This window comes from Lissotriton vulgaris, chromosome 8, assembly GCF_964263255.1.
Source record: "Lissotriton vulgaris chromosome 8, aLisVul1.2, whole genome shotgun sequence".
Lineage (NCBI taxonomy): Eukaryota > Metazoa > Chordata > Amphibia > Caudata > Salamandridae > Lissotriton > Lissotriton vulgaris.
In genome coordinates this window covers 1,569,943,760-1,569,968,319 of record NC_141696.1, presented here as the reverse complement: position 1 = coordinate 1,569,968,319, position 24,560 = coordinate 1,569,943,760, and the positions used below count along the sequence as shown (strand labels likewise).

The 24,560-nt window shown below is 44.9% G+C and overlaps 1 protein-coding gene across 1 annotated transcript in view; it reads right to left on the bottom strand.

Moving 5' to 3' along the window:
- Window positions 1-12,860, bottom strand: part of PLA1A (phospholipase A1 member A) — a 152,291-nt gene extending 139,431 nt beyond the window's left edge. Inside the window, exon 1 of the mRNA XM_086935846.1 lies at window positions 12,752-12,860. Coding sequence (XP_086791972.1) covers window positions 12,752-12,824 — 73 coding nt within the window. The 5' untranslated portion in view covers window positions 12,825-12,860. The remainder of the gene's footprint in view (window positions 1-12,751) is intronic.
- Between the last annotated feature and the right edge of the window lie 11,700 nt (window positions 12,861-24,560).

Below are 24,560 nucleotides of genomic sequence, written 5' to 3'. Positions count from 1 at the left end.
CTGATCCCGAGGAAGTCTTCAATGGCGTTGTACAGAAGACCAGTGAAGTTAGGGTCTGCCACCGACAGACATCAAACCACAAGTTTGCTCAGGTGAGCGCGGCCCCTGGAATGTATGATGTTACAACGCATACATTTACAACGCATGCCTTTACAACAGTTTTTACATCGAGCACCCTCTACAATGCATTTGTTTACATCGCATGCCATTACATTGCATTTTTAGAAACCACCTTCACAACACATTTCATTACATCATATTATACCACAACGCATACCATTACATCGCATTTAAGGTAAGTGTTGGATGGTATAGAGGGAATAATTACTATTCTAACTCCAGTGAGTGCAACAGTAGGGTAAGTGTTGGATAGTGTAAGGGTACTATGCGTTGTAATGACTTGGGATGTAATGGCTGCGTTGTAATGACAACCGATGGAAAGGGTGTTGCGATGTTATGACTGCGCTGTAAAGGATGTTTCCCGGCCCCTGCTGCAGAACAGGTTCATCCGGGAATGGTCTGATAAACCTTGTGCTAAAATGCGGGCATCCCCCACCCCGGAAACCTCGGACGAGGGCAGGAGGAAAGAGTCCAGTCGTGAGATCACCCCACGTGCTTTGGAGAAGGTGACACCCCTACCCCCCACTTCTCCCCCCCCTCCGCTGTAAGGAGGAAGCGCCAGGCGATGGTCCGGGAGATGGTGAACTGAAATTTGGCCCACCTGGCACTGGCACCCCTTGGGGCATCTGGGCGCTGAGTCTCCGTCCAAGAGCCAGGTCTGGAGTTGAGATATGCTTTGCAAGAGGTCTGTGGACGGCGAGCGGGATGTAAACGTTGACCAAGGAGAGAGAGAGAGCGAGCGAGCGAGCGAGAGAGAGAGAGAGAAACCCTGTAGATGTCCAGTGGCAGCTACAACAGAACCTTTGAGACTGGACCAGATCTGAAAACCGTGAAAACAACGCAAGTTCAAACTAGCATGGGCACCCCTGGGGTGCCCCCAGCAAATTCTGATCAGGAAAGGGAAGAGGAATTTGCGTCCACTCAGTTCCCCTGAATAGGTACCTCGATAATCATAAATGGGAATGGACACTTGTATCTACCATAACCATTGGTTATGTGTTGACAACCCTCATAGACGCTAAGATGTTAAGTGTGCGGTTTATCTTTTATCCGCCCCTTCACTTGCGTCATGGCATATTCATCAGGTTGACAAACGACGTGCTATATGCCAGCCTCACCCGAGGCAACCTCTGGAAAGGGTAGAAGTGTCCAGAGAAAATGAGAGTTGGAGTGCAGTGCCACCAAGCAAAAAATGTTTTTGCGAAAAATTTAAAAACAGTGTAGCACCAAAAAAAAACAAATTTATTATAAAGAAGATGCACACTGCAAATTAAAAGGAAAAATAGTGGTACATTAGGTAATCGAGTTACATGATTACCATATAACTATTAATAGGTCGACATGTTTCAGCTCTATTTGGCCCATCGGGTCTGTAGAGCTTTCGTCAGGACAAAACAAACAGACAAGAAAGAATACTCACACTATTTGTGTAATGTTCAAATGGAAGTGTGAGAATTTCACACTCAGATTCCTATATGAAGGAAACAAAGTTAAACAATGTATCATGGCATATAGCATGAGTAAGAAGGTCTTATTGTATAGACCAAAACACATATGAGACAGCAACTAACCAGTCTCAATTTATACTATTGTCAGCACCACTCTATAGGTACTGCAATTCGCAAGAGCAGGGAAAATAGAGAGCAAAAGAGCGGACAAATTCACTGGGACTGAAGATGGAGTCTGACTATATCATGTATAGTATGGAGATTATTGCATATGTTGCATATAGAAGCAACGTTTGGGAAGGAATACTGGGGTAATATGTCATAGTTACAGCGTTCACATCGAGGTATTACTAATCATAGTGCATGATAGCGCTGTTCATAGGCGAGAGTATTACTAGAAAAAACAATTCGTGGGTTCGCGTGCAGAGAACAAATAGAAAACAAACAGCACAGTGTAAAAACACCAAGAGCGGAACAGCGCTGTTTTCAGTTTGGGGCATTTAGTTGATTAAACAGCGTGTGGGTTGCTGCGCAAATAACAGTGAGCGCGAGTAAATACTAAGCGCATATAGAGTTACGCGTTGCAACAAAACCCGGGATTCTTATTAGAACGCTATTACACGGCGTAATGCCGAACATGTACATGTAAAAATACCTTCTATTGCAGGAAATCAATCCACATCAGGGGGGCCCAAGAGTCGCCACACACAAGGCGTTTGCTATAGTAATGAAAGCAAATACGTGGCATGAACAGTTTTTGGACGGAGACGCTGTCACTTACTGTGTTTGAAGAGACTACCAAACGCCATTCTTACCCTCGTGTTAGTCGCAATTCCTGCTTGTGCTGACTCTGCCCCTGGAAAATGGGAGGGCACTTCCTTGTCTGTATTTAAGGAAATTGAAAGCAACGAGAGACTATGGTGTTTAATGGCTGTTAAAGGGATAGTGCAACTATTTGGAGAGTCTAGGCAAATGCTATGACGGGAACCAGTGATTATAATACTGATTAACCAGGCATACCTTGATATATGTAAATTAAGAGAGAAGTGTGTACACAGGGAGCTTGACGCTGCACAGACGGTATCAGTTTGTTTTAAAAAAACAGTTGTATTAAACATCTGAGGCAATGTTGCGAGTAATTTTGGACAAATGGTATTTTGAAAGAACATCAATAATCTAAAAGCAGATTTAAGCGTGACTGAAGTACTAAGGCCGAGTAGTGGATTTGGGATAGTACTATAACTGAGAGCCAGGGAAATTAATAGAACTGGTGCCATGGAATGTTATCGTTCATCCCCAGTATATGGGTTCTCAAACAATTGACCCATCGCTGTTCCCTTTCAAACAGTATACGTTCTGCATCGTTGTTCTTGTCTTGGAGCATTTCCAAGATTGTCCATCTGAGGTCATCACATGAATGGCCAGCTTCCACAAAATGTGTGCAGAGTTTGGTGGTACTTTTCTTAAGTCGTATATTGCTCCTGTGTTCTCCTATACGGATCTTAACTTTGCGGCAGGTCATCACTACGTATTGTTGTTGACAAGGACAGGTTATAAGGTACACCACATGGGTGGAGTTGCAGTTAGTGTGCTGTCTTTGTGTCCATTTCAAACTGTCAGTGAGTTGTAGGGTTTTTGTAGGGTTTGTGAATTTACACACTCCACAAGTGCCACACGGGAAACGACCAGTTACTGGGGTCATATTGATGTTTCTAGTGGTGGTCGTTGTTGGTCTTTTTCTCGGGCGAGTGTGAACTAACACATCTCTGAGGTTTTTAGTCCTTCGGTTAGCGAATCTGGGTTTTGGCCAGTCATAGGTCCCTGAGGTAATTATTTGCCAATGTTTTCTTATAAGTTTCTGTACCTGATACATGGCTGGGCAGAAAGTAGTTACACATGTGACAAGATCTTTGACTGGTTCCTTTTGGTGACTTTGTAGTAGACATTCCCTAGGTTGGTTTTTTGCTCTTTTTTTGCACTTTGCGATTGTCTGTGGAGTGTAATTTCGTGCTCGTAATTTTTTGCTCAAAAGTGTAGCCTGTTGCTTGTAATCACTTTCTTTGCTGCAATTTCGTTTGTGTCGAAGAAATTGGCTGTAAGGGAGATTGTCTCTGAGCGGTTGAGGGTGGAAGCTGAAGTATGATAGTAGGCTGTTCTTAGCCGTAGGCTTTGTATAGGTCTTAGTCTCTAATTTACTATTCTCAGAGAAGATGGTCAGGTCTAGAAAGTCTATGCTTTCCTTGTTGGAGTTGTAGGTGAACCTAAGCCATCGGTCTCTGCCATTAAGCCATTCCATGAATGTGGCTAGGCAGTTCTTAGTGTCCCAGATTAACAGGATGTCGTCGATGTAACGTTTCCAGTATAATATACTGGGAACGCAGGGATTGTCATTGTGAAGGACACATTTCTGTTCAAACTGACTCACATACAAACGTGCTACAGAAGGAGCGAATGCACTGCCCATGGAAGTACCATGGCACTGCAAAAAGAGTTGGCCATTGTATTCAAAATAATTTTCCTTCAATGCTAGTCGACAGCACTCAAGAATAAAATGGCGAGGAGTTTGATGGGGCCATTCTGCAAGAAATAAAAGGTCTTCCAGCATTTGCATTTTGATTAACCTATGTATGTTCTGGGGAACTGATAGGACAATCATTCCTCTTCCCTCTTTTTGATAAACACAATCTTGGAAATGCTCCAAGACAAGAACAACGATGCAGAACGTATACTGTTTGAAAGGGAACAGCGATGGGTCAATCGTTTGAGAACCCATATACTGGGGATGAACGATAACATTCCATGGCACCAGTTCTATTAATTTCCCTGGCTCTCAGTTATAGTACTATCCCAAATCCACTACTCGGCCTTAGTACTTCAGTCACGCTTAAATCTGCTTTTAGATTATTGATGTTCTTTCAAAATACCATTTGTCCAAAATTACTCGCAACATTGCCTCAGATGTTTAATACAACAGTTTTTTTAAAACAAACTGATACCGTCTGTGCAGCGTCAAGCTCCCTGTGTACACACTTCTCTCTTAATTTACATATATCAAGGTATGCCTGGTTAATCAGTATTATAATCACTGGTTCCCGTCATAGCATTTACCTAGACTCTCCAAATAGTTGCACTATCCCTTTAACAGCCATTAAACACCATAGTCTCTCGTTGCTTTCAATTTCCTTAAATACAGACAAGGAAGTGCCCTCCCATTTTCCAGGGGCAGAGTCAGCACAAGCAGGAATTGCGACTAACACGAGGGTAAGAATGGCGTTTGGTAGTCTCTTCAAACACAGTAAGTGACAGCGTCTCCGTCCAAAAACTGTTCATGCCACGTATTTGCTTTCATTACTATAGCAAACGCCTTGTGTGTGGCGACTCTTGGGCCCCCCTGATGTGGATTGATTTCCTGCAGTAGAAGGTATTTTTACATGTACATGTTCGGCATTACGCCGTGTAATAGCGTTCTAATAAGAATCCCGGGTTTTGTTGCAACGCGTAACTCTATATGCGCTTAGTATTTACTCGCGCTCACTGTTATTTGCGCAGCAACCCACACGCTGTTTAATCAACTAAATGCCCCAAACTGAAAACAGCGCTGTTCCGCTCTTGGTGTTTTTACACTGTGCTGTTTGTTTTCTATTTGTTCTCTGCACGCGAACCCACAAATTGTTTTTTCTAGTAATACTCCCGCCTATGAACAGCGCTATCATGCACTATGATTAGTAATACCTCGATGTGAACGCTGTAACTATGACATATTACCCCAGTATTCCTTCCCAAACGTTGCTTCTATATGCAACATATGCAATAATCTCCATACTATACATGATATAGTCAGACTCCATCTTCAGTCCCAGTGAATTTGTCCGCTCTTTTGCTCTCTATTTTCCCTGCTCTTGCGAATTGCAGTACCTATAGAGTGGTGCTGACAATAGTATAAATTGAGACTGGTTAGTTGCTGTCTCATATGTGTTTTGGTCTATACAAAAGAACCTTCTTACTCATGCTATATGCCATGATACATTGTTTAATTTTGTTTCCTTCATATAGGAATCTGAGTGTGAAATTCTCACACTTCCATTTGAACATTACACAAATAGTGTGAGTATTCTTTCTTGTCTGTTTGTTTTGTCCTGACGAAAGCTCTACAGACCCGCTGGGCCAAATAGAGCTGAAACATGTCGACCTATTAATAGTTATATGGTAATCATGTAACTCGATTACCTAATATACCACTATTTTTCCTTTTAATTTGCAGTGTGCATCTTCTTTATAATAAATTTGGTTTTTTTTGGTGCTACACTGTTTTTAAATTTTTCGCAAAAACTTTTTTTGCTTGGTGGCACTGCACTCCAACTCTCATTTTCTCTGGACACTTCTACCCTTTCCAGAGGTTGCCTCGGGTGAGGCTGGCATATAGCACGTCGTTTGTCAACCCGATGAATATGCCATGACGCAAGTGAAGGGGCGGATAAAAGATAAACCGCACACTTAACATCTTAGCGTCTATGAGGGTTGTCAACACATAACCAATGGTTATGGTAGATACAAGTGTCCATTCCCATTTATGATTATCGAGGTGCCCCCAGCAAAGCCTGCATGGAACAATTGCGAGAGGCCAATCTGAGCTAGAAAGGGGCATTTGTGCCTCTCTAAATGGGTCTCCTGGAGCGGCAGTGGCGGCTGGTGAACTTTAAAACTGGCGAGGCATAGCAACCTGCATGGACAGGAATTGATGAGCAAGCAAAGTGAGTGAAACTGATTTCTGCTAGGGGGGGGGGTTCTTCTCTTCTGAAAATACTGCACAAAAAATGCTCCATTTTACAGCAAAAGGTGCACATAAATTAAGTAAAAATCAGTAAGCACTGAAAGAAAAGTTTGATATTTTGTGATTTGTCAGCCACAGATATGCTGAGAAAAGTTTGAAAGAATCATGCAAAATTGTGTATTTAAAAAAAAAAACTACCGAAACATTACGGAAAGGAGTCTATGTATTGGAGCCAGGGAAAAGAAACTTTGCAGTGCGGGGCGGTGCGTGTGTGTGGTGCGCAGGGCCTGCCTTCAGACACACACATGGTGAGTGTGGTGCGCCCTGCGCAGGGCCTGCCTTCAGACACACACACGGTGCATGTGGTGCGCCCTGCGCAGGGCCTGCCTTCAGACACACACGGTGCGTGTGGTGCGCCCTGCGCAGGGCCTCCCTTCAGACACACACGGTGCGTGTGGTGCGCAGGGCCTGCCTTCAGACACACACATGGTGCGCGTGGTGCGCCCTGCGCAGGGCCTCCCTTCAGACACACACATGGTGCGTGTGGTGCGCCCTGCGCAGGGCCTGCCTTCAGACACACACACGGTGCATGTGGTTCAAATTGAGTCATGACTCCTGCGGCATCAGAGGTGGTCTGAAGATGACGAGGTTGCTGTGCATTCTCTAGACATTGTTAATCAACTTGTGATCCACCCTATGCTCTTTGCCCTAACGTTAGTGTCTCACAGGAGCTTAAGGTCATATAGTAGTCTGGTGAGAACTTGGGCATACATGGCGGCTGGTACCGAATTTAGGTCTATTAGCAGGCTGGCACTAAGTTCAGTGCTCTCTAATGGTCACTGGGTGGTCATTTCTATTCTGTCCTACTTTGTCTGTATCTGCTCTGTAATGGGTCCCTGCTATTTGCAAATATTTCCCCTGTAACTTTTATCTAGTGCCAGGTGGCACCTCATACTCCTAGATGAAGGGCCCAACAAATTCCCACCTCACTTCCCTGACGGCACATTAATTCGGTTATCTCACCATAAACGCCTGGATTATGCGCCCCCTTTCTGCCCTTTTATTTCTCCTGACCACCGCTTTCCCAATAACACCCCTCTCATCCCTCCACCACCCTTCCTCGCCTCATCCTCCCAACATGGCCACCTCTCGAGTTAAGTCTGGAGCCAATTGCTACAAAATCATTTATCCTCCCGATCAGTCTAAGGCTACAATAAAACGACTGAAGCATAACACTATTGAACGTTTCCCGGACTCCTTTTTTGTTGATCAATTTTACAATGGTCGTCTTGGGAGGCTCAAAAACGATTTCATTTTCTTCACTCGAGACACCCCCTCTTGGTCCAACAGTTTTTACAATTCCCTCAACGTTACCTCCTCCTCCTCTATCCCTTATGGGAAACAACTAAAAATCTCCCCCTCTCAGTGCTTCAATGGCTACCTCACTATCTCACTCTATAATAACGGTACTGTCATGATCCAAGGCAAAGACACCTGCCTCTCGCTTTTTGACCAACTCTTCCCCTCCTTACTCCCCTCCTCTGCAACCGGATTTCCCCCTGTCTCTCCTTCCAGCTCCACCCATTACTCCCTTTCTCCCCCGCCGACCCCACCCCACTCCAATTGGCTGCACTCTCGAGAAGCACAGGTCGGCCCTCTTCCCTCCCCGCCCCAACTTACCTCATCTCCTATTCCTCCCCCCTCACAGTTTGTCCCCTCCCACATTACCTCAGCCTTACCACTAGCTAATACACTCCTCGTCCCATCTGTACTATCGCGATACTCAAATCTCTTCTCCTCCCCCATACTTCTCCCTTTCACCCCCCTTCTTAGTCCACCTCTCCTCCAACCCTCTCCCCCGATTAACGTTCCCTACGCTCCCCTTATCCCTCCTTCCATCCCTCCTCTCCACCCCTTCATCCCCTCGCCATTCATCCCGTTTTCGCCACATTCCCACTGCATCTCTCTCCTCCCTCCTACTCCTCCAGTACTGCTGCACTACCCCCTTTCCCCTCCTAGTAACCCATCCCATCTCCAACCCTCGGGCCCAGCAGGACCACTTCCCTTCCACAACTTCCCTCTCTCTCAACCCCCCTCACTCTGCCAGATGACCGTTCCCTCACTTCCACCTCTCCTAACTGACAGGACCTCCACAACCACTGCACCTCGCTTCCTCCCAAACCTCCTACATTCCCATGACGCCACTCAGGCTTCTCCCCTCCTACTTCCCTACCGCCGTGTTCCACACCTTTCTCCCTCTAAATTTGTCCTTAACTCCTCTCCCTCCTGCAACACCAACAATGACAACTCTCCCTTAACGCCCAATTCACTTGCTCCTCCTGTGAACCCCTCACCCCAACTTACCTCCTGTCCCCCCACCTCTCCCCAACTTACATCCCGTCCCCCCACCTCTCCCTGCCTTCCACCACCAATACCACCACCCCTTGTCTCAATCGAGCCACCCAACCTTCCGTGCTCTGCCTCATTCTCACTGGAAAATACGCTAGGCTCTCTGATCACCTCCATCTCCCAGCTTACAGCTGCCATTTCACTTCTATGCTCTACGATCTCCACCCATTCATGCACCTCTACTCCCTCCCAACTTCCCATGAGATGCACCTCGCCCATTCACCCCAATACAGCCAAGCCCAACCTCTCGTCTGCTAACGTCTTTAACTCACACAAGCCCTTGAACGCCACCCTCCTTCAACAGGCATACCCTAGCAACCCCACTGTCTACACTATTCCGACCATCACCTCTGTCAGAACAAAGCATCCACCTAAACCCTCCCGAGCCCCCCCACATAAGGACAATATCCTGATCACCCTTCAGAGCCCAAGTGCCCCCATCACCAAAACAGTCTTGACAGAGCTGCGCTGTATGCTTCACAACTGCAGATCTGCAGTAAAACACAAACTTGAAATCTCCGATACCATCACCCTTCACAAACTTGACATGCTCTTCCTCACAGAGACCTGGTTCAAAGATACCTCTCACTCTATGTTTGATCTCCTATTACCCACAGGTTACTCCATATTTAGGAATGACAGAACTGACAACATGGGGGGAGGTGTTGCAGTCATCTTTAGAAACGCCCTCCAACTTAAGGCTTCTCCAATCAATTCCTCCCTCACCTTTGAATGCCTTTCTCTTGAGCTTCAATTGAAACACCGTCCACCGCTCAGATTCCATATCATTTACCGCCCGCCTCGTAGTGGCCCTTCGTTTATAGAAGATCTCACTGACTTCATCAGCGACCAATACACACAAAGTGACAATCAGACCTTCGTGGGTGACTTTAATCTCCACTGGGGCGTACTGCAAGACTCCTCTGCGAACTCTCTGGCCACCTTCCTCTCTACAAACGATCTTATCCAACACTGCATTGAACCAACCCACTCTAAGGGCGCAATCCTGGACCGTGTTATTTCTAAAGCAGGCATGCTTTCTACCTCTACCCCAATCCATGTAGATTGGTCTGACCATCACCTCATCCCATTCTCTCTTCAACTTTCACACTCGATAACTCTTGGCCAACCCAAGAGGGCCATCTCCTGGTTCCGTGATGCCAAAAATATTGATGTCGGTCCCCTCTGTGAATCAGCTTTGCTATCACTTCCAAGGCTAGACCCAAGCATAGCTGTTGACGATCTCACCTCCCAATGCCTCACAGTGCTTGCAGCTGAAATTAATGATGTCGCTCCACTCAAAAGCAAAAGGATAAGGCCCACTCCCTCAGCACCTTGGTTCAACAAATCCCTTTATGAGGAAAGGAAGCAGCTAAGATCCCTGGGAAACAATGGAGGCAAGTGCCCTCCTCCGACAATGTGGCCATGCTTCGCTCAGCAAGATCCAAGTACCACAAGCATATCTTCCTTGAGAAAGCGGCGCACTTCAAAACCCTCCTTGACTCCGCCAAAAATAGACCCAAAAAACTATTCTATCTCATCAAGATTCCGAGCTGCTCTCCCCCATCCTCCGAGGTGGAGGATTCTACTAAGAGAGCAGCGGACTTCGCTATTTTCTTCGATGAAAAAGTGAAATCACTTGTGGATCAGGTCGCTCATCCTACACCTCCAGAGGAGCGCAAATCCTTAGCCATTTGGCAGAGCTTTGACCCCATCTCTGAAGATGCCCTTCTCAAGTGCATACGCGAAACAAAGCCCTCCAACCATTCTCTTGACCCTATCCCCAGTGCCATTGCCTTGGACTTCTATACCCATTCCCTTTCCTATTGGACCTCTCTGATCAACCTCTCCCTCTGGCAAGGCTCCCTTCCGGCCTCCTTCAAAACTGGGCAGGTCACCCCTCTGCTTAAAAAGCCCACTGCTGATGCGAAGGACCTCAACAACTTCCGCACAATCACTAACCTTCCCTTCCTTGCGAAGATCACAGAAAGATGTGTAGCCAAACAACTCTCTCGTCATATCAAGGACAATGATCTTCTTGACAATTGTCAGTCCGGCTTCATCCAAAACTGCAGCACTGAAACAGCCCTACTGCAAGTGGTTGATGACGCACTGAGGATACTCGATTCGGGGGGGTCCTGTCTTCTAATTCTCCTTGACCTTTCCGCAGCCTTTGACACTGTCAATCTCAACACCCTCCTCAATATCCTTCAACAGAGAATGGGCATGGAGGGCACTGTGCTTAAATGGTTTGCATCCTTCCTCTCTGACAGATCTCAAATGATCAAAATAGCGAACAGTCTTTCTTCTCCTGTGGCGGTAGGTCAGGGTGTTCCTCAAGGCTCTATACTTGCACCCACATTGTTCAATCTCTACTTAGAACCACTGGGAAACCTCCTAAGCAAATCCGGGATTCACTATCATCTCTATGCAGACGATACTCAACTCTACCTCAAGGTTGCCTCCACTCATGATCTCTCCTTCCTAAGCTCTACTCTGGACTCCATCCAAAACTGGATGTCAACTCATCAACTGATTCTGAATCCCTCCAAAACTGAATTCCTCCTCTTCTCCTCCTCACTCTCTCCTCCCCCAGTCCAATCATGGATGGATCAGATGAATCTACTAAACAATAAACCCAGCATTGTCGACAGCGCTAAATCCCTTGGAGTCATTCTAGACAAAAAACTCAACCTAACTCCCCACATCAATTCTATTGCTAAATCTGCTCGTTACCAACTGCGCCTTCTTTGGGGAATCCGACGCTTCTTCCCGGAGCAGGACCTCATCACCCTGGTGCAATAGCTGGTCCTCTCCAGACTTGACTACTGCAATTCTCTTCTTACTGGCCTCCCCAAATCTCACCTGTCCCCACTTAAGTCTGTTTTCCATTCTGCAGCTCGCTTCATTTATGGGGCCGAAAGAAGCGATCACATCACACCAATGTTATCCACCCTCCGCTGGCTTCCCTTCGAGGCTAGAGCTATCTACAAGACCGCTTGTATCACCCACAAAGCCTTGCACTCCTCCTCTCCTCGCTACCTGGCGAATAAACTGAAACTCTCTGGAGGCTCTAGACCTTCACGCAATGCGGAGAATCTACTACTTGAACCTCCCACTTTCAAGAAGGAGAGAACAATGGCCCAATCCTTTTCAGGCAACGCAGTGAGAATCTGGAACTCCCTTCCGCCTCAGCTCCGGACCACCGCCTCCTCCCAGGCCTTCAAAAGGGACCTCAAAGTTCTCCTCCTCCAGAGACACCTCCAAAAGTAATTCACGTCCTCTTGTTATTTGGAGGAAGGCTTCCCACTACTGATAATTTCCACGACCATGGAAGTGCCTTCCCAGTGTATCCCTGGGGTTGGAGTGTCTGCCTCTTTGGAGTATTTTCCATGTACCTGTGTTTTGTGCCCTTTTGTAACATGCACACACCACTTTTCCCTTGTAACACACGGTTGCTACCTCTCACATGTTTTTACCTTTGATACTTGCACAAGTGCCACCTCTGCCTACATAACACTTGTTCTTGTGCCGGAGTGTCTAGCACCTTTTGCAGTATTATACCCCAAATGATACTTTGTCTTCTCTTGTAACTGCACACTTGTCACTTTTTCCTCCTGTGCACTTTTTACTACCTCATGTATTTTTGACTGCTCACAATTTTTACTACCTCATGTATTTTGTTTGCTCACAATTGTCACTATTACCTTATGTAAGTAACGTATGTTCTTGTAATCTGCTCTTTTGTAATGTTTCTCATTATGTTTCATTTCTGTTCCTTATGTGAAGCGCTCTGACACCTTCGGGTAAAGTCCGCGCTATATAAAAATGCATAAATAAATAAATAAATAAATAAAGGGCCTGCCTTCAGACACAACCATGGTGCGCGTGGTGCGCCCTGCGCAGGGCCTCCCTTCAGACACACACGGTGCGTGCGTGGGGAGAACTGTATGCAGCAGGGCCGCGTTCAGAAACACACGTATCCCAGCCAGGTGTTTCTTACCTGTACAAGCCAAGATGAGAAGGAAAAAGACCGCAGCCCCCTGGACGCCCCCCGTGAGCCGCCTGGCCGCCATGTTTCCAGATCCCCTGCTTCCACAATGAGCAGTAAACAAGCCCCTCGGTCACACCCCACGGGGTCAATGATTGACGGAGGTTGGCCTGTCCCTGGGCCGCTTGGCAAGCGGGAGGGGTCGGTGACCCTGGCCTGTGTGTGCCCGGGGCCCGGCTCTGCGATGCCCCCTCCTCCCCCGCTCTGGCTCATCCGCTGTAAACATGAGGCGAGGCAAACCCAGCCAGGTGACTATAGCGCCCCGACGCCCGGCGTGTGGGCGCTGGGCTGAGACGGACGCCAGGACCAGAGCGAGGGCTAACGAGGCTCCCATCAGCCAGAGGGTGCGGCCCCCGCAGTGAGAGTGTTGACACAGCTCGGGGCGGCCCCCCAGACATCACATTGCTTCAAGCCCCGGCCCTTCACTCCTAAAGGCCCAGGACTCAAGGCGCCGACCTCCCCAGCGGCCCATTTCTATGTGTAACCAGCGCATCCAGCCCAGGGTTTTATACTTGCATTCTCGAAGTTGTAGTCCTGTTTCACATTCTAAAACCAGGACTACAAGCCCCAGAATGCACCCCAAAAATCCTGGCCTGGATGCGCTCTATGTGCTTGGACCAGGGGAACTTTAGACCTGTGCTGCTGTCAGGTGTGTCTCTGTAAAAGAAGCAAACCAGCACTACATCACCCAGAATGCAATGTCTTGCCACACAAAACGCGGAACAGCAGCCAAATTGATAAGTGCATTTCATTCCAGCAGTTTTTAAGTTGAGCATTCGAGACCTCTTGTATATACTTTAGTATATACTTATATGTGTATGTACCTTGAGGGCTCTGGAGATCAGCCCTAGGACTGGTCTGCTTCCGCATAGGGACTTTTTTGTTCTGTTTAACTGCCTCTATTTAACTATCTTGATAGAAAATGACCAGTAGAGGTCAGTAAAATACCAGAATTGCTTTCTGCTGATGGACTTTTATTTATTTATTTTTCTGATAACTGCCTCTATTTAACTTTCTTATAATCTAATCTACATTTATAAAGCGCGAACAATCCCCCTTAAGGGTCTCCAGGCGCTGGAGGCCGTTGGCAAGATTAAGCAAACTATTGCCCAGAGTCACACGGTGCTGGGCTAATCTGCAGCCGGCGCCGGGGATCGACCCGTAATCCCCAGATTCCAGCGTCCGTCGCCCTGGCCGCGGTGCCACACCTCTCCCAGTTTCTTGATAGAAATGACCAGCAGAGGTCAGTAAAATAGCGGAATCACTTTAGCATTCTCTAGATTCCAGTTCATAGAAATTGTCTTCTAGGAGCACCCATAGTGAAGGACTGGGTTCTTTAAGACCCAGCGGTGCCAGGGGACAACACCTGAAACCTTCGTGGGTTACCTGTTCCGGCGTACGAATGACAGAGACACGGGACACTTCCTTCAGCGTCAAAGATTCAAGGTTTATTTACTGCAGGGAACACAGAAGTCACGACAAGTACAACACGTGCAACTTGGGGAGACTGCTTCCAATTGGTTCTGTGGATCGCTCCTTTTATACAGAATTTACCCATAGGACAACATGACGCACAAAGGTTTACAACCCGGTTCCCATAATTATCCCCCAGAGGGGTCGCTTTGGTCACTTTGATACACACAACGTCCGGAACATAAGTGCGGAAACATTTGGCAGTTCCCAACTGTAAAAACCCATCTTCCCAACATTAGTGCATTCCAATCGGCAGTAAAACAGATCGAAATAGGAACAAAGACAGGTGCAGAGGAAGACGGAGACAGTGGGGAAATCGGAAGGGGTGTAAAAGGGGAGGTATTGGGAAACATGAGATACAGGCATCAAAGGGACGTGCCTAATGAGATGCACGGCTGAGACAATAAACCGGCACGGCAAGATGAGCCTCGAGCGGGGCCATCTGCCTTACAGTATCATCCCCCTCGTCATAAAGACACTTATAAAGAACATGTGTTTTCCGCAAATATCTTGAGAGTCCCAGGGTCGCGAAGCGGACAGCATCCGTTTGCTGGCTACTTGAGGGCAAGAGACAAAATGGATGCCGTATCTAAGATGGAACCCGTGGGTACAGATGAACAACCCACATAACAAACGAACGGTTTAAGTTAGCACAGCGAAACTGCGCACACTTACCAAACTCGTCATTTGCGGTTCATAGATACCAGACTCGACCATATTCGTGCGAGTCGAAAACACCACTTATAATTGTCACGGAACCTCAATAGACAATAATATTTTTTCAAATCTTGTATTTTTAGTGATATGACCCCCAAAGGCCCTGATCTTATATATGAAAAACAGAGCTTTGGACTCTACCATTTCCAGCTGAAAGGCACTATTTCTCTCATGTGTTCCCATACCTGGCGTGTCACGCAGTTTGGTGCTTACTTTCCCTCCATGTTAAAGAACAGTAGATTTTTCAGCAGCCAGGCTAATGTGCTGCATAGCTAAATACATATAAGGTCCCAAAGGCAAAACCGATTGCATTGCAAATGCTGGTTGCTTCTTGTTTCTAATAGGATAAGTGCACAGCCATATGCAAATCTGTGCTGTGACCATAAACTGCCAAGTGGCCCCATATTCCGTATGGCACCAGCCACTTCTTATTATCCAAAAGTACTCTGCGTTGTGGACTTGTAGCTTGCAAGTTTGGGTTTAAAACTCCCAGCATGTTCAGTACAACGAGGAGTGGCTGAAAGTGTCACACGCGACAATCCACACAACTCAAACTGCTTTGTCTGAGAGAATGTCCTGGGTTTTAGTTGATGTTGCTGAACATGCTGGGATTTGTAATTTCACAGTTTTCATTGTACTGTCAGTAGGGACTTACTTGTCCCAAAGTTGTACAATAACTGAGGGCTGCCTGAAACGTATGCTCCTGGGATGGGCGGCGGCCGGGGGAAATGGGGTTATGGGTGGAGGGCGTTGAGTGGACAGGTGGACAGCTAGGTCTCTTTTGCACTCACATAGAGGACAGAATGACAGTCCAGGTGCCAAGTGGCCCCATCTCACCTGCACACTCTTGGGCAATACTCACTCGTTTTTAGGTCTCGCCTAGGCAGCGCGCATGCGCTGCATTAGGAGGACCTTTAGCCATCGGTCTTCAGTTTTCAAGCACAGCACTTGTGCTTGTGGCTGCATCCACCTTGCAGGAGCGAATCGCCACAAGCCAGAGTGCGAGTGCTTGAAAAGTGAAGACAGTGAAGACTGCTTGGGCCACATTATCAAGAACGGCGATAACATTATTGCCGCTTTAGCGGCAGAACACTGCAGCTAAACCGGTGATAAGGGGCTTGATAATATGCCATTGTGAATTCCCATTGAAGCCCATGTTCTGGTGTGAACCTGGGCTTCTACGGGAATTCACAAGGGCATATTATCAAGCCCCTTATCACCGCTTTAGCTGCCGTTTACGGCCTCTAAAGCGGCAACAATGTTATCGCCATTCTTAATAATATGGCCCCTTGTTTTTAACCCTTTGCGTGCTGATGACGGGCCCCGTCCGTCATGCAGCACGGTGCTCGTGTGCTGATGACGGCTGGGGGCCGTCATAAACCCGCCCACTCAATAAAAGCGCCGCACAGGTGCAGAATCGCGGCCGCACGCAAGGGGTTAAGGCAGCGGGCAGCAGCTTTAGCTTCACCAATGGAGGACGCACATCTCAATCTTATTCCTCTTCTCACAGCACTATGCTCAATTTAATATTATCAACACAGGCAGCGCTTTATGCTGCAGCATGGCTCCCACTTTAATATTATGAGCACGGGCCCCACGCTTTAACACAGTGCATGCCTGTGTTGATAATATGAAAGCTGGTGATGTGCTGCAGCATAAAGTTTATACTTCAGCACGGCACCCGCTTTCATATAATCAACATGGGCATCACTCTTCAATAAAGCGCTGCACTCTTTTTGATAATATATGAAAGCGAGGGCCATGCTGTAGTGTAAAAATGTTATAAAGTTTATTCTTTAGCACAGCTCCTGCTTTCAAATTATCAACACGGGCACCACACTTTAATAAAGCGTGGCACGCTTGTTGATAATCAAAGCAGGCGTTGTGCTGCAGCATACAGCTGGTACACCGCCAGACACAAAAGCACGTAATCCATGTCTCTTGCCTTGCCTACAGGACTTGTCACGATCTTGCTTTAAAAACAACAAGCATGCTATTAATAAAGAACCTTCCGGCAGCAGGCAGATCTCGGCAGCAGCCCCTGAACCCTTTGAGCTATCCTCTTGTTTTTTGGGCGGCTTAGGAAGGTAATTTCGTTGTCGAGTTGTTGCAGCCAGAGGTGGCCCTAGTTACCAAGTGGGCCTTTTCTATTTCCTCGGGGTCTCTGTTTATTTTTGCTTTGCTATCACTGGTCACTCCAGTTACGCCCAGCCCCTTCCAAATCCTGAGTGAGCATGCCTTTCAGCTTTGTGTCGCCATCTTGGGCTCTCCCACGTCACCATCTGAAGAGGCAAAGCAGCCCTGTAGCACACCTACAACATAACATCTGATAATGGATTACCTGTGAGCCGCATTTCATTCAAATGATGTCTACAATTATATGTACGATCCAGTCATGTGATTGTCTTTAGTTATCATAGACTATACTACTTCGGTAAGTATCCCCTAAACCCAATTTTGGGCAGTATACCCTTATCTGAACATAGGCTGGCCACATTTGACGCAACAGTCAACTAGGCACAATGGGATATAAGTCTTTATATGTACCATTTACAAGTTAAGTCGCAGTTTTAATAAACACAGGTTATACTGTGTGTAAACGATGCATTTCTGTTTCTCACTGTCGTGTGTTTTCCTTGCTGCAGAAAGCTTTCATTTAAATACTTCTGCGCCCGGGGCACACTTCTTCGTCTATGTTTGTGGCATGTCCCTGGTTTTTTATTTCCGAAATCTGCTCATCGTTTTATCCTGTCACAATAATGAGCTTTTCTTTCAGATATCATTCTGTTGATAATCAATAAGTCATGAACAGCCGGTTTTAAAAGTGACTTGTATTAAAGTGCTCACAGCGTGCTTGCAGTGAGTTACCAGCTGCATATTGATCTATTTGCTACCATGGCAGAGTTTGTCCCTTTATTCAGGTGCGAAATCAATGGTTCTCTTTCATAAGACGCTGCTGGACATGAAGATATATAGGCTTCGTTGAAGAAAGACACAATAAAGAGTTCGCATCGAAAAAATTGCATTGACTGATATGAGCACCCTGCCCTGATAGATGCAATGTTTAGTTCCATCAGATTCGTGTGTTCTGGTGTCTAATAAAACCGCATAAAATATTTATTTGTTCTGTTTCTTTGGTCTTACCTCCTTCTCCCCATCTTATTTTATTATTCAATGGTTTTAAGAATATATTCCAAGATTTTTTAAGAAAGGCAACAACTCTTTTTCTTTGGTCTTATCTCTACCTTTACATGTAACAGCCGTATTTATAGAACACACACCCATTGACGTGGAGACCTTTAGTGTGCTCGAGAGATAACAGATGTTAATGATATTTGTGGCCATAGGGTAAAACAAAGGGTCTGGCAAAGCCAATAGGTCTGGCAAAACACTTATAAGGTCCCAAAGGCGAAACCTATTGGCTATGCCAATGCTTGTTTTGTTAGCGAACAACACTTCGCCACGAGTAATGCGTCGATGCAAAAGTTCCAGTCAGTGTGGATGGCTGCGCTGCATAAGGAACCATGACCTCTTCCGGGGTCACAGATGACGTGGCACCACGACCTCCCAGCAACAAGAGAAAGCTGAAACTCCATCGCCTGAAAGTATTCACACATGCTTCAAGCTTTAAGGGTGGTTTCCCGCACTCAGTACACGTTCTCCTGTAAAAGGCAGGAGTAACTGCATTTTAGAGGTGGGTTCGAGGGGGGCACAGCTCCAAAACGGATAGTGCATGGGCACATACTTCTCCATGTGGAAATAGGCTTCGCCTGTGAAGAAAGACGGGAAATAAGTTTTTAAGTGCAAATGCACTTTGGCTACTCTCTGAAGACTGAGATGGTTTTTGGATGTGGGGGTTCGGGCGTGCCTGGAGCCGGGGTGACACTCTGCAGGACTTCTGACATTCGTGCTGGATTCCTATAAAAATCATAAAGTTCATAATGTGAAACTACATTGTCCAGGTTTAGCAGCACCCAGGCGGACCGAGGACTGCCCTGTTTTATTTCAATTCTAAGCACTGGAAATGATCAAACAGGCATTTGCAACGTCACCAGGTTATTTACGTGGTGTGTACTAATTGTTGTGATGAAAACATTGCTGAAAGGGTAGGATTTTCTCTTCTTTTTAAATTTAGTTGTATAATATAATAGAATTATAATCCATACATATATGTATTTACAGCATTTAAATATAAGTAATGAAATGGAGTTTTAAAACTTTTGAAGTGAATACAAGTATGTTTTTGTTTTTTTAATTGATCACTACGTAGCGTAGGCAGCGATCAAAGTAATAGGGCATGACAATCCTATACTTTAATTTATTAAAAACAGTTCCCCTACTTTTTAAGAGGAGCCTGATAGCCAGAGCATCCACAATGGGTTGCGAGATAGAGGGGCACAGAGCCCGCCCATTGCTCACCACTGGTTGACTTTCCCTATCACTCTCATTTGCCTGTTTCTGATTCGTCTCCCAACTTGTTGATCCTGTTTTGTCCCTCCCACCCATGGAGCATATTCTTTTTACACTCTCTTTGATTGATAGACATCTCTGTGTAACAGAACCTGGTGAGAGCCAGACAAGTCACCCCCTCCTGGATTCCCCTGGGTGTCTAGTTTTTAAAAATGTATATGCTTTCTAGGTTTCCTGTTGTGCCTTGTGTTATCCCCTTGCCTGCTGCTCAGCCAGTATGAATGTGATGTCTGTGTGGAATGTTGAATGCTGGATGACAGAGTGAATAGAATGTTAGTGTGCCTGGTGTGTGTAGGGAATGACAGTTGTTGAGAGAGGGCTGAGCAGTGACCATCCTGTTCCTGGTGGGGTTTCCTCCTGTTCATCTTACTTCAAATAAAGAGCTTCAAGAAACTACCAACCATTCATCATTTCATTCACTACATTTTGGCGACGTTTGGAGAACTAACAGCGTGCAACATACTATTTACAAGCGAATTAAGGTACCTTCAAGCAATACAAATCTAAGGAGAAGAATTCATTAAGGTAAAGGACTTTTACATTTCTAACTTTCGTTATCCTACCTGGCACTTCGAAACCCCACCAGTGACCCCAAAATCGGTCGCCCTAAACTCTCATAAGTGCCAGATCTAGCTCAAGGTCACAAACCCAATAAGACTTGTTTGACCTTTAAATTTAAAGTACTGTTTACAAAATTCCTAACAAGTAAACTTGAAAAGACTATTTAAAGTCAACTACTGTTATGACACTCGCTTTCTTGTTACCAAGAAGAGGGAAAAAACGAGTGGTTTTCATTTAAAATTCAGATTTGAAGAAGTTTCAGAGGAAGAAATTTTAAAAGTGTCCAAAATACAGTTTACTGCAAAGAGGAAAAAACGAGTCACATCCTTTTCTCAGTGAATTACAGTGTCCATTACCGGACAGCCCAAGAATTGATGTTTTGCCTGTAAAGCCTTCAATTACACAAGAAAGTCAGTGCTACAACGAAAATGTTTGCAGTATATATCTAATTCATAAGTTATTGCCTTCCACTGAGGGGTTAAAGTGGACATGTTGGCAAGAGGCATTCAGTTCAGTGGCTGTACATTTAAAGTGGAAGAGGCTGGCAATATATATGTCGAAGGAACATTTTAAAGTGGATTCATGACTTCGGCGGTGAATTTCTGGAACTTTATGGCAAGTACTGAAATAACATTGTATTTCAAGAGTATTGGCAATTTAAGTGAGCTTTTTAACTTATTTTCGTCGAAGCGCATTCACATTTGTTATGGTCTTCGAGACACTTTGTCATTAAAGTGAAATTTATTTGATGGACAAAGTCGATATTTTCACTTTCCTTACTTCGAGGCCAGTAATTTTGACAGTTGGGCATTGCTTGCATATTTTGAAAAGAGCTCGCGCTTCTCACCTTGACAATAGGAGTCTCTTCAGCCTTTCATGACGTCTTGACGTTTGGAGTAGGAGCGTGCAGTTAGCCATCCAGCGTGCGTCGCTGGTGCGTGACGCCATCATCTGGCTGGAGCCTTCTGACACTCTTTGTGAGAAGTTTTCCAATGTGCTCCCGTAAAATTTGCCAACTGTGTTTTCTTCCTCTATTCGTCATTTTAAACGGACATTCATGCTGCTCTAGTACCGATGGTTGACAAGAAAAGGTTTGTTTCTCTTGACAAAAGCAAGTTTAACACGGACGTTTAAAGATGACTTCTTTTTTTTTAAATTTTCTCACGTGGTGGGTTCTCCGGCGTGCCGTCCTCGTCGCCAAATTTGTAAAGTAACACACAGTGAATGCTTGAAGAGGTTACTTTATTGATTGTAAATACGACACACCGGGCAGTGCTCCGGTAACTAGCTCAAACTCATTGACAGCTGCAACTGTCACTTTAACTGGATTAACTGTCAGATAAGCCTACACGCCATCTCACGTAAAGTATGCTAATGGGGTCGCGCTGCAGGACGGAAACATGAAAGGGACAATACAAGAGGGAAGGGTACCTACGTCACAAGTATGCAAATGTAGCGCCGCGCGGGAGGGACAGGAACAGGAAGGGTGAAAGCAGATTAGTAAGAGTGTCATCGTAACAGACAGGTACTTAATGAAATGTGTGCACATCAACTTTTTATTCTTTATGGAGCGCTTATGAATTGTTCGGCGGCATCAAACTCAAGCTTATATGCACATTTTAAATACAAGTCTATTTATCACATACAGTTTTTCGATGTACTAAATAAGGTCCTACTGCCATCTTCTGGATTAAGTTGGTACTCAACTTGTTTTCACTCCTTGAATGTCCATGTTACATGGAGCTCATATTTTTATCTGCTTATATGTAGTACTTTAAGGATTTCAGCGAATAAGACAGCAAGGCTTTAGTTATTGATACAGCTATTTGATTAAGACTGTTTTGTTTTAATTATTTATACAGCAATTCATATAAGTCTGCTTTACGTGACGTTTTCCATGCAACAATTTCTGTTAGTAAGATTGCAGTGATGTTTAAATGATTTATACAGCAATTTATGTAGGTGTTATTATGATTAGTTATACAGATATTTAGTAAGTCTGTTTGTTTTGGTGATTTATACAGCTATTCAAATTAATCTGTATTACGTTTATGCTTCATACAGTAATTTAAATAAGTCCGTATTACGTTTAATGCTTCATACAATGCCTTATACAGCAATTCAATTAAGTCTGTTTTACGTTTAATGCTTCATACAGCAATTTAAGTAAGTCTGTGTTACTTTCAATGCTTGGTACAGCAATTCGAGTGAATCTGTATTACTTTCAATGCTTTATACAGCAGTAAGTCTGTATTACCTTTATAATTTAATTGATTGTTGTTACTTACATGGTACGAATTTAGTGGTGCAAATTTAGGTTCATGATTGCTGGTACTTTAAGTCTAAAGGTTATTTTCTCCTGTAGGGTTGTTCAGAGCTGGTCTCTATACTTATTCAGTGTGGGGTGTGCGCGCGCCCTTTCTACTGTTTTTACCCTACGTAATCCTTGTACTTAGCATCAGTTTTACCTTTTATTTATCCGTACTCACTTTTATTGTGCTGTCCCTACTCTGCAGTGGTTATTCTATACATTTTGGTGTTATTGCATTTTACAATTTTTATGTTCCCAAGGGAAGGGGATGTGTTTAGCTATATTTGCTTAGTCTATTATCTCAGTTTCTCTTTTGCACTCTTTCCTTGCTGCTTATCTTTTACTCAGTCTTCCTTTCTCTTATCTTTGATTTTCTGGTCTTATTTTGTAAATACATATATATTGCAAGTTTTATCTTTTGCTTCCTTTTATATTGCTATGTATTATATTATTGTGTTTTATTTCCATTGAAGAAAAGGGGATATGTTGTGCCTTGTGTTATCTCCTTGCCTGCTGCTCAGCCAGTATGAATGTGATGTCTGTGTGGAATGTTGAATGCTGGATGACAGAGTGAATAGAATGTTAGTGTGCCTGGTGTGGATGTGGAATGACAGTTGTTGAGAGAGGGCTGAGCAGTGACCATCCTATTCCTGGTGGGGTTTCCTCCTGTTCATCTTACTTCAAATAAAGAGCTTCAAGAAACTACCTGACCATTCATCATTTCATTCACTACATTTCCCTAGGTGCCGGCAGAGCTAAGGTTCAAAATCTACAGCTAGGTACTTTGAAAAAAAAGGGTCCGTTTTCACTGTGAAAATGTGGTGTGTCCAGGTTGTGTTTTGGGCCATTTCCTGTCACGGGCACTAGGCCTACTCACACAAGTGAGGTACCATTTTTCTCGTAAGACTCGGGAATGCGGGGTGGGTGGAATTTTGTGGATACACGCAGATACCAGAACTTTGCACCACAGAAATGTGAGGACAATGTGTGTTCTTTTGGCATAGTATGAGGTTTGCAAGGGATTCTGGGTAACAGAACCTGGTGAGAGACAGACAATTCACCCCATCCTGGATTCCCCTGGATATCTAGTTTTAAAAAAATGTGTAGGCTTTCTAGGTTTCCCTAAATGTCGGACGAGCTAAGGTTCAAAATCCACAACTAGGCACTTTGCCAAAAAAGGGTTTGTTTTCACTGTGAAAATGTGGTGTGTCCACTTTGTGTTTTGGGCCGTTTCCTGTTGCAGGCACTAGGCCTACCCACACAAGTGAGGCACCATTTTTCTCAGAAGACTTTGGGGCATGCAGGGTGAGTACAATTATTGGGAATCCACGCAGATTCCAGAACGTTCCACCGCAGAAATAAGAGGAAAATGTGTTGTTTTTGACAAATGTTGAGGTTTGCAAGGTATTCTGGGTTATAGAACATGGTGAGAGTCAGACAAGTCACCCCATCCTGGATTCCCCTGGGTGTCTAGTTTTAAAAAATGTATAGGTTTTCTAGGTTTCCCTTGGTGCTGGCAGAGCTAGGGTTCAAAATCTACAGCTAGGCGCGCTGCAAAAAATGGGTCAGTTTTCACTGTAAAACTCAAGTCCACGTTGTGTTTTGAGATGTTTCCTGATGCGGGCATTAGGCCTACCCACACAAGTGAAGTGTCATTTTTATCGGGAGACTTAGGGTAACACAGAATTGTAGAGCAACTGTTATTAACTATTGACTTTTGATGCATGTCTGCCCTCCAAATGAAAGACAATGTGTAAAAAAGAAGTTACTTTGAAAAATGTCCTATATTTCTCATGCTAGTATGGGTACTAACAGTTTCAGAAATGTGCAAATATCTACTGTTTCTAAACTCTATATTTCGTTCCAATTTCAGAAATACATAGGAGTCTTTCACACCCATTTTTCCATGTATATTTTTTCCCAAATTAATTGCTCTATACCCGGTACATAATAAAAAAACATTACAAGACTCTGCTCAGTTATTGGCTCTGGGTTCGTCGGGTTCTTGGTCAACCTACAAGTCCTATATATCCCCACAACCAGAAAGGTCCAGCGGTTTAAATGGTATATTGTTTTCAAACATCTGTCATAATTAAAAGAAGTTGCAGGTGAAAACCTTGGCACAAATGGCTGTTTTTTCCCAAATATTTTTAAATTTTTCTTATATTCAACTGTTAGTTTACATAAAGAAATATTGAAAGATCTACACAAATGACCCCAAGCTGAATT